Source organism: Sander vitreus, chromosome 3 (assembly GCF_031162955.1).
Source record: "Sander vitreus isolate 19-12246 chromosome 3, sanVit1, whole genome shotgun sequence".
Lineage (NCBI taxonomy): Eukaryota > Metazoa > Chordata > Actinopteri > Perciformes > Percidae > Sander > Sander vitreus.
The window spans coordinates 28,327,379-28,340,081 of record NC_135857.1 but is presented as its reverse complement, the minus strand read 5'-3'; the positions used below and the strand labels follow the sequence as shown (position 1 = coordinate 28,340,081).

At 41.5% G+C, this 12,703-nt stretch overlaps 1 protein-coding gene across 4 annotated transcripts in view; it reads left to right on the top strand.

The window, feature by feature from the left end:
- Window positions 1-12,703, top strand: part of LOC144515728 (unconventional myosin-Ic-like) — a 62,225-nt gene that overhangs the window by 25,134 nt on the left and 24,388 nt on the right. The window contains exon 1 of one of the 4 annotated variants that reach the window (XM_078246803.1): window positions 4,609-4,713. The exons of the other annotated variants lie outside the window; for them this stretch is intronic. Within the exon in view, the coding sequence (XP_078102929.1) occupies window positions 4,693-4,713 (21 nt within the window). The 5' untranslated portion in view covers window positions 4,609-4,692. Of the gene's footprint in view, window positions 1-4,608; window positions 4,714-12,703 lie in introns of those variants that run through there. 4 annotated transcript variants of the gene reach the window in all.

Here is a 12,703-nt window from a genome sequence, read left to right as displayed (position 1 = left end):
ATACAGCCCCTCCTTCCTCCAACGCTGCACAAGTATGCTGCCTCAGCATGAGCCTGCAGAAACGCACACACTCAGGAACACACCTTTACAGTCTGCACACTTGCCAAAAAAACTGAAGTTTTAGCCAGAGACATTAGCACGGACGAACAAACGGCTGAATCTAGTTGCTATGTTGGGTGTTTTAACAACTGCAACCCTCTATCTTCTCATGTATCTTAGCCTGTTTCAGAGAGAGAGAGAGAGAGAGAGAGAGAGAGAGAGAGAGAGACTGGAAAAACATTACTCAGATTTCTGCAGCAGGGGCTCTGATTATACTGGCAATGAAGAGAACGGGGGGAATTCAAAGGAGAAGTACAAAGTTTAATCTCTGACACAGACACTGCTAAGTCCTGTACAAAGTGTGTGATTTCCATAGGTCACTCGCTGTGAGCGTGCAGGGAGATGGGGGGGGGGGGTTATTTTCAGGCATTTTAATGTCTGCCTCAGCAGAAACCTAATGGCTCCTTATTGAGTTTCATTTAGATGGGGGTGACCAGTAGAGGGCAGAGTGTGTGTGTGTGTGTGTGTGTGTGTGTGTGTGTGTTAGTTAATCTTCAGTCCTTGTTATCCCAGGGTGTGTTCTCCTACATTGTCCCTATAGTACTCTTTGATAAGAGACAGACGTTACACATGCTCTCTGTCTGTGAATGAGTCCAGTGAACCGTTTTGCTGCTGTTGCAGTTTGGGCTGCACGATTTGACGGAAATATATGATATTGTTGAATATCGTGATAACGATATCACATGCGATAAATAAACAGATATTAGAGTGTACTCAGTTCTGCCTTGCTGCTGCTTTTTGAATTCTGCTAAATTACGAGTTGCTTGTTGAATTTAAAAACAAATGAAAGGAAATAATTTCCAACATTACTTCATTGAACAAATTGAACATTACATTGAATGTAAAAGGCACCACAAAAAAAGAACGACAGTTACATTTTAAAGTGTAGTTTCCTACTTATATTCTCTTTCAACTAACACAAAAAAAATCGGAGTGCCATTCGCGATACGTCACAGCCTTTTGCGATATGTTTATTGTGCAAGTTGATATCGCGATGACAATTTAAAAAAAAAAAACAATGTATTGTGCAGCCCTGATTTCCCTTCACTTGTATTTGATTCTTCATAGCTCGGTGGTTTGTGCTGCTGTGAAGAATGTAAGAGTAAATTAAAATTGGGTTCTTTTACTCAATTTACTGTTTTGTAAAGAACCTTTTGTGCTATCCGAAAACCCCTCGAAGGATGTTTTCTTTTTCTTGGTCTGAGTGGAGGGGAGAATAGAAGCATTTATAGACTGACCTTGACCAAGACTTTACCTGAGCTCTGTGAGCCTCGGAGCTGATGAGGACAGGGGACGGCTGTTCAAATTTCTGAAACGAGAGATTAAACCCATTCTCTGCCTCTACGTTTACCTGCACTCATATATTCCCTCATTTACTTGTTCTTTTCTTCCTCATTTCCAACTTTTCTAAACTCTACTCTACTACTTTTCCATCAGCTCCTTTTTTATTATTATTATTATACTCCTACACTATACTATCATGATAAAAACCCTTCTGTACATGCACATTTCTCTTTTTTTCAGGTGTGTGTTGGCAAAAGATTAAGATATTTAAAATGGACCTAAAGACGTGGAATATACAGTTCCAGCAAGCGCCACATCTTTGGATTTATGGGCCTATTCTCTTAGATCAGCAGGAAGGAGCGAGTCATCCTAATGAGGCCTATAAAAGCTGGCTTTCCTGCTGCTGCTTTGCTCTTTGATGCCTCTTCCACCACAGACTGGAATGCCCCACTGTCCAGTATCAGGAACTCTTGAGATCTCTTTCATGTGTACGTTTTTTTTATCCGAAAGTGTGTGAAGATTGACAGATATGAGAGCGAGAGTGGTGTCTATCTTATCATCTAACTCTTGGTAAGAAAGCCAGTAAGTGTTTTTCTCAAAATGGATAACTGTCCCTTTTTAGTTGGGGACGTCCAAGTTCAAATGGCATTCTCATGTCAACAAAAACTAAAGTAAACAGACATCAGGCTTCAAACTATCCCTCACTAATGTCTATGTACAAGTCTGGCAACTGTAGTGGAAACTTGTCTTCCTCTTTGTTCTCAGCAACACACCCCCATTGGCTGTAAGATGTCAGTTGTTATTAGTGTTAACAAGCAAATGCATTAGACTGCTGAGGTCTTTGATCTGCAGCGAGTTGGTGTGTATGTGTGTGCAGCACTGGTCTGGAGTAATTACGCTCCCTGTAATGATATTGGACTAATGATGATAAGTCCTTGTGCTTGCATGCGTGCATCATGGTAAACACGTTATGTGTGTGTGTGTGTGTGTCTGTGTCTGTGTGTGTGTGTGTGTCTGTGTTTTGTGTGAGCTAGATGCAGTAAGCATTAAGAGCTGTATTTATGACAGTGGTACTCTTGGCTGCCTGTCTGGTTTCTGCTTTAGCTTGTAAATCGCAGAGAGGGGAGGGAAGAAAAAGGAAACTTTTTGCTCAAATAGATTATTTATTGGCTCATGCTGCATTTACTTTTAGTTTCCCTTTTTCACACATGCACGCTTGGATCCACACACACACTTTAGCCCTTTGGCATCAGGACACATTTTTTCCTTTCTCATCCTTTTTCTCTCTCCAGGGGTGGTTAGGGCCAGATGTGTGTGTGTGTGTGTGTGTGTGTGTGTGTGTGTGTGTGTGTGTGTGTGCATATGATAGGAGATGTGTTCGCTCTCTTATACCCTTCCTTCTCTTAAGAGCAGAGAGAGAAAATGAGAGATGCTATGGTACGTTTCTTAGCGTAAATGCCTGTTGGATTGAGGAGAGGGGGACAAGGGAAAAAAAGCAAAGAGAGGGAAGGAGGGGGTTATATGTCACCCAACACAGGGACCGATTTCCTCTGGAGGGAGGGAGAAGAAAACTGGGTGAACGAGTGGCGAGCAAGAGAGTCATAGTGAGGTGTGTGCCTGTGTGAGCAGCAGTAAGAGGAGAAGCTATGGCAGCTGGCTCTCAGGACGAAGGGAAGAGCCTCTAAAAACAAACTCTTGGCTAAATAGCAGTCGCGACGCGGCACTGGAGGCCACATTCTTATAGCCGGACTATCGCCGCAGTGGGAACGAAAAGCCCCTTACAAATCACTCGAGAGCAGGGAAGGAGCCATGAAGTACAGACCTTTGGTAAGACACCCGGCCACACGTTCATCTTGCAGAAAAAATCTGTCCGAACTTGGCCAAATCAAAGCACCTTCTGATGGTTTAGTGTTAGCCGAGAATTGGTTGTCTACACATGCAGGTTTGCATTCAAGAGTGTGAAAGGTAAGGAGTTATGTGAGAGATGGGTTTACTTTTGGTCAGGCTATTGAGGTGGGAGATGGAGTTTATTGGAATGGAAGAAGGAGAATGTGTAATGAGTACCTACTATGGCATTTAAAATGTGTAGAAACCTTGACGGTGTGCTCTTGAACTTCGTGGACATCGGTGAGAGAGAGGCAGGTGCAAGTCAGAGCCATAACAGCAACATTGCTTACCTTAACTGTTACCTCCTTGATCTCAGCATCCTTCTTCACCTTGACTCTGTATTTGTCACGTTAATGTCAGAGCTATTTGAATGCGAATCTGTTTGATGTCCGAGAAGGCGTGTGTGTGTGTGTGTGTGTGTGTGCGTGTGCGTGTGCATGTGCATGTGAGCATTGAGAGAGATTATCTGTATCTGCGTTTTATTTGCACATTAACCGATAAAGTCCATTCATTAAAAAGTACGCTACTTTGGCTCCACTACAGCGTTGTGTCTGTCCCTCTGCTTCGGTTTCACTTACCACTAAGTCTGAATAATGTCCCCCCCACAACACTATCTGACTATGTTTTACTGTGTATTATGTTGAAAGTTTCTAATTTATGAAATAATTGCTTTCTAAACAAAGTTTGGTGTTGGAGTTTATAACATTCCAAAATCTTAATTTTGACTTAGATTTTCATTTTCACTGTAAATGCATATCGGTTCTAGGTGTGTGTGTGTGTGTGTGTGTGTGTGTGTGCGTGTGTGCGTGCCGTCCCAGGGCGAGGCAATCACATGGTGGTGTTGTGTGGCCAGGCAGCATTCTTTGGCATTTACTGAGAATAACATTGAGCATGTTAATAAGAAAAGTGTGCGTCGATGTATCAATGCTGAATCGGTGATGTATTAGTATGTGAGACTTAAAACCTTCTTTTTTGTGCTGCGTGTATTTTCTCTTACTGATATAATATGCTGGATTGAACTCCTACAGTTAAACATATCGATTTTTTTTTTTTTTTTTTTTACCCTCACATTTTGGCACATGCATATGCATCCATAAGGATTTGATCATTTTTTTACGAGCCTTCTCTGCTGCTACAACAGTGTGTGTGGGAGTTGGAGCACCGATTTGTCAGGATCACACAATGCACTGAGAGATTCCTGACACAGTTGTCATTACTGCCTGCAGGGCATCTGCCTCCAATAGGTAGTTTATGTTGGGCTCGCCTCACTCTCCTCAGACTATCAGTCACTTTCTCGACTGTGTCACGTCTAAATTGTGATGAAGTAAAAAAAAAAAAAAAACTTCTGAATGGCTTGGTGAACTAGCCCATTGTACCTGGAATACAAACCTAAGGACTTGAAAACCTCAAAGCTATTTCTCCATGGAGTATCGTTGGTGTCGGGTAAGTTGTAATGTCTCGTAAAAATGATAAATGTTTGATTTGAAGGGTAAAAGTAAAGGTAGTTACTCAACTTAAAGTAACCGAGTAAAGGATTCATGTCTGTTTAGTTAAGGTAGATGGTAACTGGAGTTTTAGTGTTAACCAGCCTGCTGTCAAAGCTACTCAGGCTTAACCAGAGGTGAAACTCCGCTGCCTGTCCACTGTTATTCTGGTTGCGGGTTTTTTGTGTGCTTGTACTAATATGAGATTTTTTTTATCTGTTTCTGTATCTATTTTGTATTAGTTTTAGGTGTGTGGATATTTTATAATGGAGATTGCAGTAAGTTGTGCTTTTAAAATCAGCTACCTTTTTACTTTGGGTGAAGTTGGTTTGAACACCATAAAGCAACATGTCCGTTCTACATAAGAATATATTTGTCACCTTTATGTTATAGGTTGTAATCAGTGACCAAAATGTGATACTCCACAGTATAGGGAAGTTGTCCGTTCACTTGCTCCCTGCCCCCTCCAGGGAGATCAAAGTTCAGGGTAAGCTATAGCATGGAGCACCTGGAGCTGGTAAAAATGCAGCAGAGTTGAGTAGACTTGCTCAGGAACACGTAATCATGGTGGGTCCTTAGTGAAGTAGTGACCAGATATGACATGTAGAGTACTCCCAGCTGCTGGTTGTGTTGTTTTGGCCCACATGTCCTGTGGTAGGCTGGTTCATTTCTGCCGCCTGCGGGGAGGCTCAGCTAGCTCGTCCCACCTGTCTGACTGCTCTGCAGAGCAGCTCCACAGACTCTTGAGATTGAAATAAACATACTCACGGCTTAGCCTTGAGGGGTGTTTCCATGGTAATCATAATCAAAACATTAATAAGCTTGGATCCTGTACAGGTGTGGAAAAATGTAAAAATGCTTTGTCAGTGCAATGTCAGTGAAAATCAGACTGACTAATAAAATAGGGCACCATAAGCCCCTGCATGACTTCTGATGTCACACTTGGCATCATTATGACCTTACTACAATTTCACAAGGACCACATTCATGTCTCAAAAAATGGATCTAGATGTTCAGTATTTCTTCACTTCATGCACCTTTGTTTCTACCAGCTAGTGCAGAACAGATGAGAGAAGAGAAGAAATCAGTGCCAGACAACTGATTCATAGTGGAAAAATGCAGAAAAAGGGCAAAACATTCTGCGACTAGTTAACCATCTCTTCATCAGAACCACATTTGGTTGCAATTATAGTTTCACAAATCATGTGAAACAGTAGTCGAAAGACGTTGGATACGAGTTTATTTTCAGGACTGACTGCTGCACCTGACCTGACCTTTTTGGATAATTAACCTGAAGCTTTCTCATTTGCAAAAACGTAACCTAATTCCAGTTGGTTTAAGCGCACCAGGGCCTGATTTGTTTCTTAGCTCTTTAAATCCTTTTTCAGTCTGAGAAAGACATACTGCATGCAGGCCTGCTGTATGTGGCTGTGTGTCATACAAAGTAAAATAATTTGACATACCCTGATATCAGTCCAATGTCAGAAATGAGACTTTGTATTGACTTTGTATATGGATTAGTGCAATTCTTAAAGGGGCACTCCATCTTACTCGTTAGCACTACTATGCCTGTGTTTGAGGCTTAACAATTTTTTAACAGAGAGCTTGCATTTCCAAATCGAGGTGTGGCGTTTGAAAGAAGTGGGCATTTAAGAATCAGAGAAGGTCTAATGAAAGACACTATATAGTTGCATTATGGTAAATAGAGTCTGACCCATATTGAGGACTAACAGTCAAAATATTGCGGCCTCTGCTGCTTTAATTTTGATCATCTGTCTCTTGTGAGTACCCCCACTTTATGGATGCTAAATTACTGAACTACCCTTTTAATTGTTTTAAATCCAAACAAGTAATTATTGTAGGACTGCAACTAAGGATTAAGCTGATTTTTCCAATTGTTTAGTTTGAAAAATGACAAAAAAAGGTGAAAAATGTATTCTTCAGAGTCCAAGAAGAGGTCTTCAAATTATCATTATTTTCTATCTAACTCCCCTAAAAATGGCTTACTATAGCTCCACGTTTGAGAAGTTGTAACTCTTGACATGTTATGCTTGAAAAAATGATTTAATGAATGAATTCATCATTTATCATAATTGTTGTGGATTCATTTTATATTGCTTTACAGACACATGGAAAGATAAGACTTGCCAGTACTATCATAGTATACTAAAACATGATGTTTACACGAGTTGAGTGACACACCTCTAAGATCCACAGCCATATTTTAATTATGTTTGCTAGTGATGAACACATACAAGTTTATGGCTCCTAAATGTAGAAAAAAAACCAATGCTCTTTGTTGAAAGGTATGTATAAAGTTCAATAAAGCTATTTAAGACTCAAGCTATTTAAGTGCTCAGTGTTGGTATCAGCAATGACAAAGTAGCACTGGTACAACACAACCCAACACAAAAAAGCAGTAAAGTGGAAACACTGTCAACTTGTCTTACTTCAAGCCTGGTTATGTAGGTTTAGATGGCTGTTATGTCTTAAAATTCTCATCATTATCCATCCATGCGCACTGTATGGCGCAGTGAAAGCAGCAGGTTAGGTGAGGTTTACATAAACAGTGTGACATCTGAGCTCTGTGAGCGCACCCGGGGCGACGTGATTGTCAGGCTGCTATTGTTCGCAGGCTGGCCGGATGATCAAATCCCTCTGCTTTCTCCTCCTTTTCGCAGCTTCTCTGAGATGTGGTCGCTTGTTCAATCTGTCCTGTGAAAGAGGAAGGGGGGACTAAAGGGAGGAGAGTGCATAGTAGAAAAAAATATAGTGAGATTCAAGATGTAAGTGATTAAAATAGGTGGCGAAAAATACTAGGTGGCATGAGGGACAGTTAAATAGTATTTTGGACACAATGACAGTGTGGTGATGTTTAGCAGGTGTAATGTTGATTTGATAGTGACGAGGTGAAATGTCAAGACTCAGAGGATCATCAAAGTGATTGCAATTCATCCTGACGGGAACATGAATGTCTGTAACAGATTTCCTGAAAATCCATCCAATAGTTTCTGAGACATTTCACTCCAAAAGTGTCAACCTTATGGTGGCTCTAGAGGCAAAGTCTGGGGATTACCAAAGTCAGTAGGATTCATCGTCTCGGACTAGGGGTGGAACGGTACATGTATTCGTATTGAACTGAAACGGTACGGGTGTATCGGTTCGGTACATGAATTTACACAGAATACACGGTATAAAAATAAATAAAACTTGCGTGCAAATGAATTAATGTAATGTGGAACTACTGTTACATAAGGGTTTCTTAGGGACACCTAATCTGTAGCCCCGCCTTAGCTCTGAAGCTCCCAAGCTCCGCCTACATGTCGAGTCGGTCCAGTGAGTCCACACGAAGCAAACTAGTCCCTTCCATATACAACCAAACACGGATGTACTGTAGCTGTATCCCTTCTTGCCTCGACCACAAATGGCTTCCAGGCCCATTTGCTTCGCTGTTAGCTCCGCTTTTAGCTCCGCCGTTAGCTTCGCTGTTTGCTGCTAGCTCCGCTGTTAGCGTGTGAAGCTAACACCACAATTCACCAACTGCTCTGTGTAACCGAAGCTGCTCTTTTAACACCCTTGCTCTGTGCATTCACATATGAGAGCAGCGCTTGTCTCCCATATCACACTACTAACTGATTGTCTTATTTTGTTTATAAGTTCCAGATGGAGTCTGGAGATGATATGGGGTAGCCTACTTGTTTACTGTTTACATCTTACTTTATACGCTTCAGGCTGTTGCAGCTAGCTCAGGGGAGAGACTGGATGACACTAGGTGGTACAGTCTGAGACATGCACAATAAAAACAGTTGCCTTCTGCATTTTTGTTATGCTTTTCCCTCCATTGTACCGAAACGAACCGTGATGTCTGAACCGAGGTATGAACCGAACCGTGACTTCAGTGTACCGTTCCACCCCTATCTCGGACCCATGAATGTCTGCACAAAATGTTGTGCCATTCCATTCAACAGATTTTTCAGTCTGGACCAAAGTGGGGACCTGACCGATATTGCCATCCCAAGTAACATTGGAAAATGATACCCAGCCCTAATTGCTCTCTGTGGTAAACATTTTTTTGACATACAGAACTCCTGGTGTTGTATAAATTCCTCTAGGGTTTTGTTGTTATTGTGGTTTGTATTGTGAGAAGATGTGGAGCTGAAGAATGGATGAGAGAGGTAGATAAATAAGGAAGATCGGGCAGTGTGGTAGAGAGGATTGTTTTAGACTAATCTACTCTAGTGGGCAGATACTTGTTTTTGGAAAAACTTAATCAGCTCTTTTTAACGTCTGATGAATAATGTGCTGCTGTTCGTTGGTTTACATATTTGTTGGTACCTGCCCTCAAAAACTCATACGAGTCAGACACTAATAGAGGTAGAGGTCTTAGCAGAGAGTTGTACCTCTTCAGGTCTCCTCCTGTTAATTTGGCTCCAAGCTACCTTGTTTGCTGCACAAGATTTGGAAAACATGACGACATGTACTGTAGGGTAGGCACGTACTTGGCGTGTTCCTGAGACCGGGTGGAGGGCCGGTGTGCGACACTACACACAGGAAAGCCAAACAGTGAAAGCGGCATTGGGAAACAATGAAGTAATGGAGAGAGAAGGCGAGAGACTATAACAAGGAGTTAAAGTGACTGAGAAATAGAATGTATAGAGGAGGAAGAAAAGGGGAGAGGTGAGGAAACAAGGCTCTGCTTTCTTTCCTCCCTGGCGCCATAATATTTGGAGGGATTTGTAATAAACCATGACATCTTAATGTAAATGTCAGTTTTGCTACACCTAACAGTGATTTTTAACCTGTTCCAAGATGATGAATCTTTACTTTTGGTCTAAACACCTGCTGTCTTGCACTTCTTTCCCAGGAAAAAATCCTCTGCTCCACAGGAAGTCATATGTTTCATATGTTTCCAGCTGCAGCAACAGCAGCAGCTGTGTTTGGATGAAGAAAAATAAGTGGGTAGTTAGCATTAGCAGCAATAGCTAAAATAGCTGGACAGAGAAATACAGAAATCCCCAGAAAAACCACAAAGAGGTCAAAAACACCAGACATACTGTACTTTGTGATTGACAGGTGAGAACTGCAGCGACTGGTAACAAGGAATGTTAGAGTCACACTCACTCAGCTCTCAGGGTTCACACACACACACACACACACACACAGCTGCAGTTCCATTGCTTTCTGTAGAGATGTGTGAAACAATAGGTCACTGGAGCTCATGGGGTGAGAGAAACAAGGATGTATGGGATGTGGGACATGGGAAGTCACACATGCCTGCATTAAAACTTGAACATAAAATACTACTTCTATTGATACCACACTGATTCAATGCATTCCAAAGTTTTTTGCTCCCCGTTTCCAGTCCCGGTTGATTTGGCAACACACGTGTTTACTCTGGTAACAGTGCGTGTGGTTTAATACTACAGCAAACAGCAGTTGTTCATTGACAATTAAAGCCACCCAGTGTTTCATCAGTTGAATGATTTTTCATGTGATGCAGCAGCAGTAAGAAATGCTGTGTTTAGCATTAGCAGTATCAATTGTATTAATAATAATAATAATACAGTATAGGGTCAGCAATGGGGTTTAAGTTCATGAAAATCCTAATGATTTGAACTTTTACCCTTAATGCAACCATTAGGCTTTGAGTCTGTTGTTAACCACACCTACCACTCCTCTTAGTGTGTCAACTTCCTTTCCTCATCACTCTTCTTGATGCATTGTTTGCCTTGAAGCAGCATTTAGTTCTCTTCAAGGTGAACTAAATGCATCTGTAAAGCCTCCACAGGTGCTAAAGAAGCCTACAGTGAATGTAGCCGATGTGTATTAAATAGGTTTATCCATTGCATATTCTACAAGTATTTCTAGTCACTTTAATGTTGGAATTGTACAAATATATTGTAGGGCCTTGTACAACCTAAAGAGATGAAATCAAATTGTCCACACTTTAGATTTGTGCAATTGCTGTGTCCTTGTGAGGACCATTGCACACTAACACACATGCTCACAGTTGTTACAGCCTGGATTAAGAAGTAAAAGTGGGGCACAGATGAATTGAAAGTTTGAGTCGTCATCAGATCATAAAGATGAGAGGTGAGTCAGCCTCCCACTTAGCCAGGCCACTCACCTCTTTGAGAGGCAGTAAAGATAAAGTGCAGGGGTGGTTCAGTTAATTAAAGAGCATAAACATAACCTGCTAATGTTATTAGGTTCATTGTTACCTGCTGTGGTGGCAGTTCTGCCTCCTTTTAGGTGGACTTACAGACACAGATCCACACCAGTGTGCCATGGCTTCTACCCATGTGTGAAGCACCATGATTCCCCTTTGGAACCCAGGATCAAACCTCATCATGCACACAAAATGAAATCCAATCAAGATGTTGTGCGTGTGTGTGTGTGTGTGTGTGTGTGTGTGTGTGTTCTGAATCTGCAGTAAAAAGACCATGCTATGCAGTGATTGAATGGGGTCGGTGTTGTGTTATTGAGGGCGCTGCTATGTGGAATTTCAGGGAGTATTGTTAACTTTCCAGTCAAGTTTAAATGCAGGACTGGAGTCATAACCTGGCATCCACCATCTTGTCTTCCCCAAGTTGTTTCTCTTCTTTCTCTAACACCTCTCTTCTCTGTATTTTTCTCTCCCGTCTCACCTCGCGCTAATTAATATGTTCTCTCGTCCCTCAAGCTTTCTCTTCTCCTCCTTTAACCATCTCTTCTTTGTAGTCTCCTGAGAGATAGACTACTGTACTGCTTAGCACGACAACAACACCTGCTGCTGTGTGTGTGTGTGTGTGTGTGTGTGTGTGTGTGTGTGTGTGTGTGTGTGTGTGTGTGTTGTCCCTGCCTCTACCCTCAGCACGAAGTGGAGTTGGTTTTAGGTCTGTCCAACTCAGTGCATGTTAAACATGGATGTGGGTGACATTCGCAATCTTATGCGTAAAACACAAGTCTCTATTTTAGAAAAAGGCTTCCTGGGCATGCGATTTGATCAGCCAAATGATGTAAGTGTTGTTTTTCTAAATTTGTGCTGTATATTTTTAGATATGTGCAATCTGGTTGGGGCACTTTGGTTGAAGTGATACATTTTCCACCCACATCTGGGTTTGGCTCTATCTTAAATTTTAGAGGTGGTAAGATCACTTAGGGGCTAAACATAAAAACTCCTGTTTATGTTTTTGTATGTGTTTGAATGAATGCGAGGTCTGTGAATGGCTTTTAGACCTTTAAACAGCCATTGTCTGAATGTGCTCTATTGTAGGGTTGAAAGCTGTGGGGACTTTCTCTAAGTCCTAAAAGATGTGATGAGAGCTTATGGGACAGGAAGGACTTATGATGTGCGAACAAGTCGTTATACTAACAAATTTTGATTGAACAAATTTTTGGATTAAAGATGACAGGCAATAATTTGGCCTACTAAGAGCCTGGGTCTGCCGAGCTTTCTTCCTAAAAGGGAGTTTTTCCTCGCCACTGTCGCACTAAATGCTTGCTCTTGGGGGAATTACTAGAATTGTTGGGGCTTTGTAAACTATAGAGTGTGGTCTAGACCTACTCTATCTGTAAAGTGTCTCGAGATAACTCCTGTTATGATTTGATACTATAAATAAAATTGAATTGAATTTAGAACTGAAATGATTAGGCCCCTAATTGATTAGTTGTTTGACAGAAAAGTAATCGGCAAATATTTTGATAATTGATTAATCATTTCAGTCATTTTTCAAGCACAAAAAACATGAATTCTCTTGTTACAGTTTCTCCAATGTGCGGATTTGCTGTTCTTCTTTGAGTTTATGACAATACCGTGCAGCCTTAGTTCTCCGCCTGTGTCTTCACAGAATGCCTTCAGGCACAGTATTTAGTGTGGGCCACCTGCGTTTTGGCAGCACTCTGGCCCAACACACAATCACTCTTACTTGCGGAAAATAGAAGAAAAGAGACTTGAAAATAAATGATGT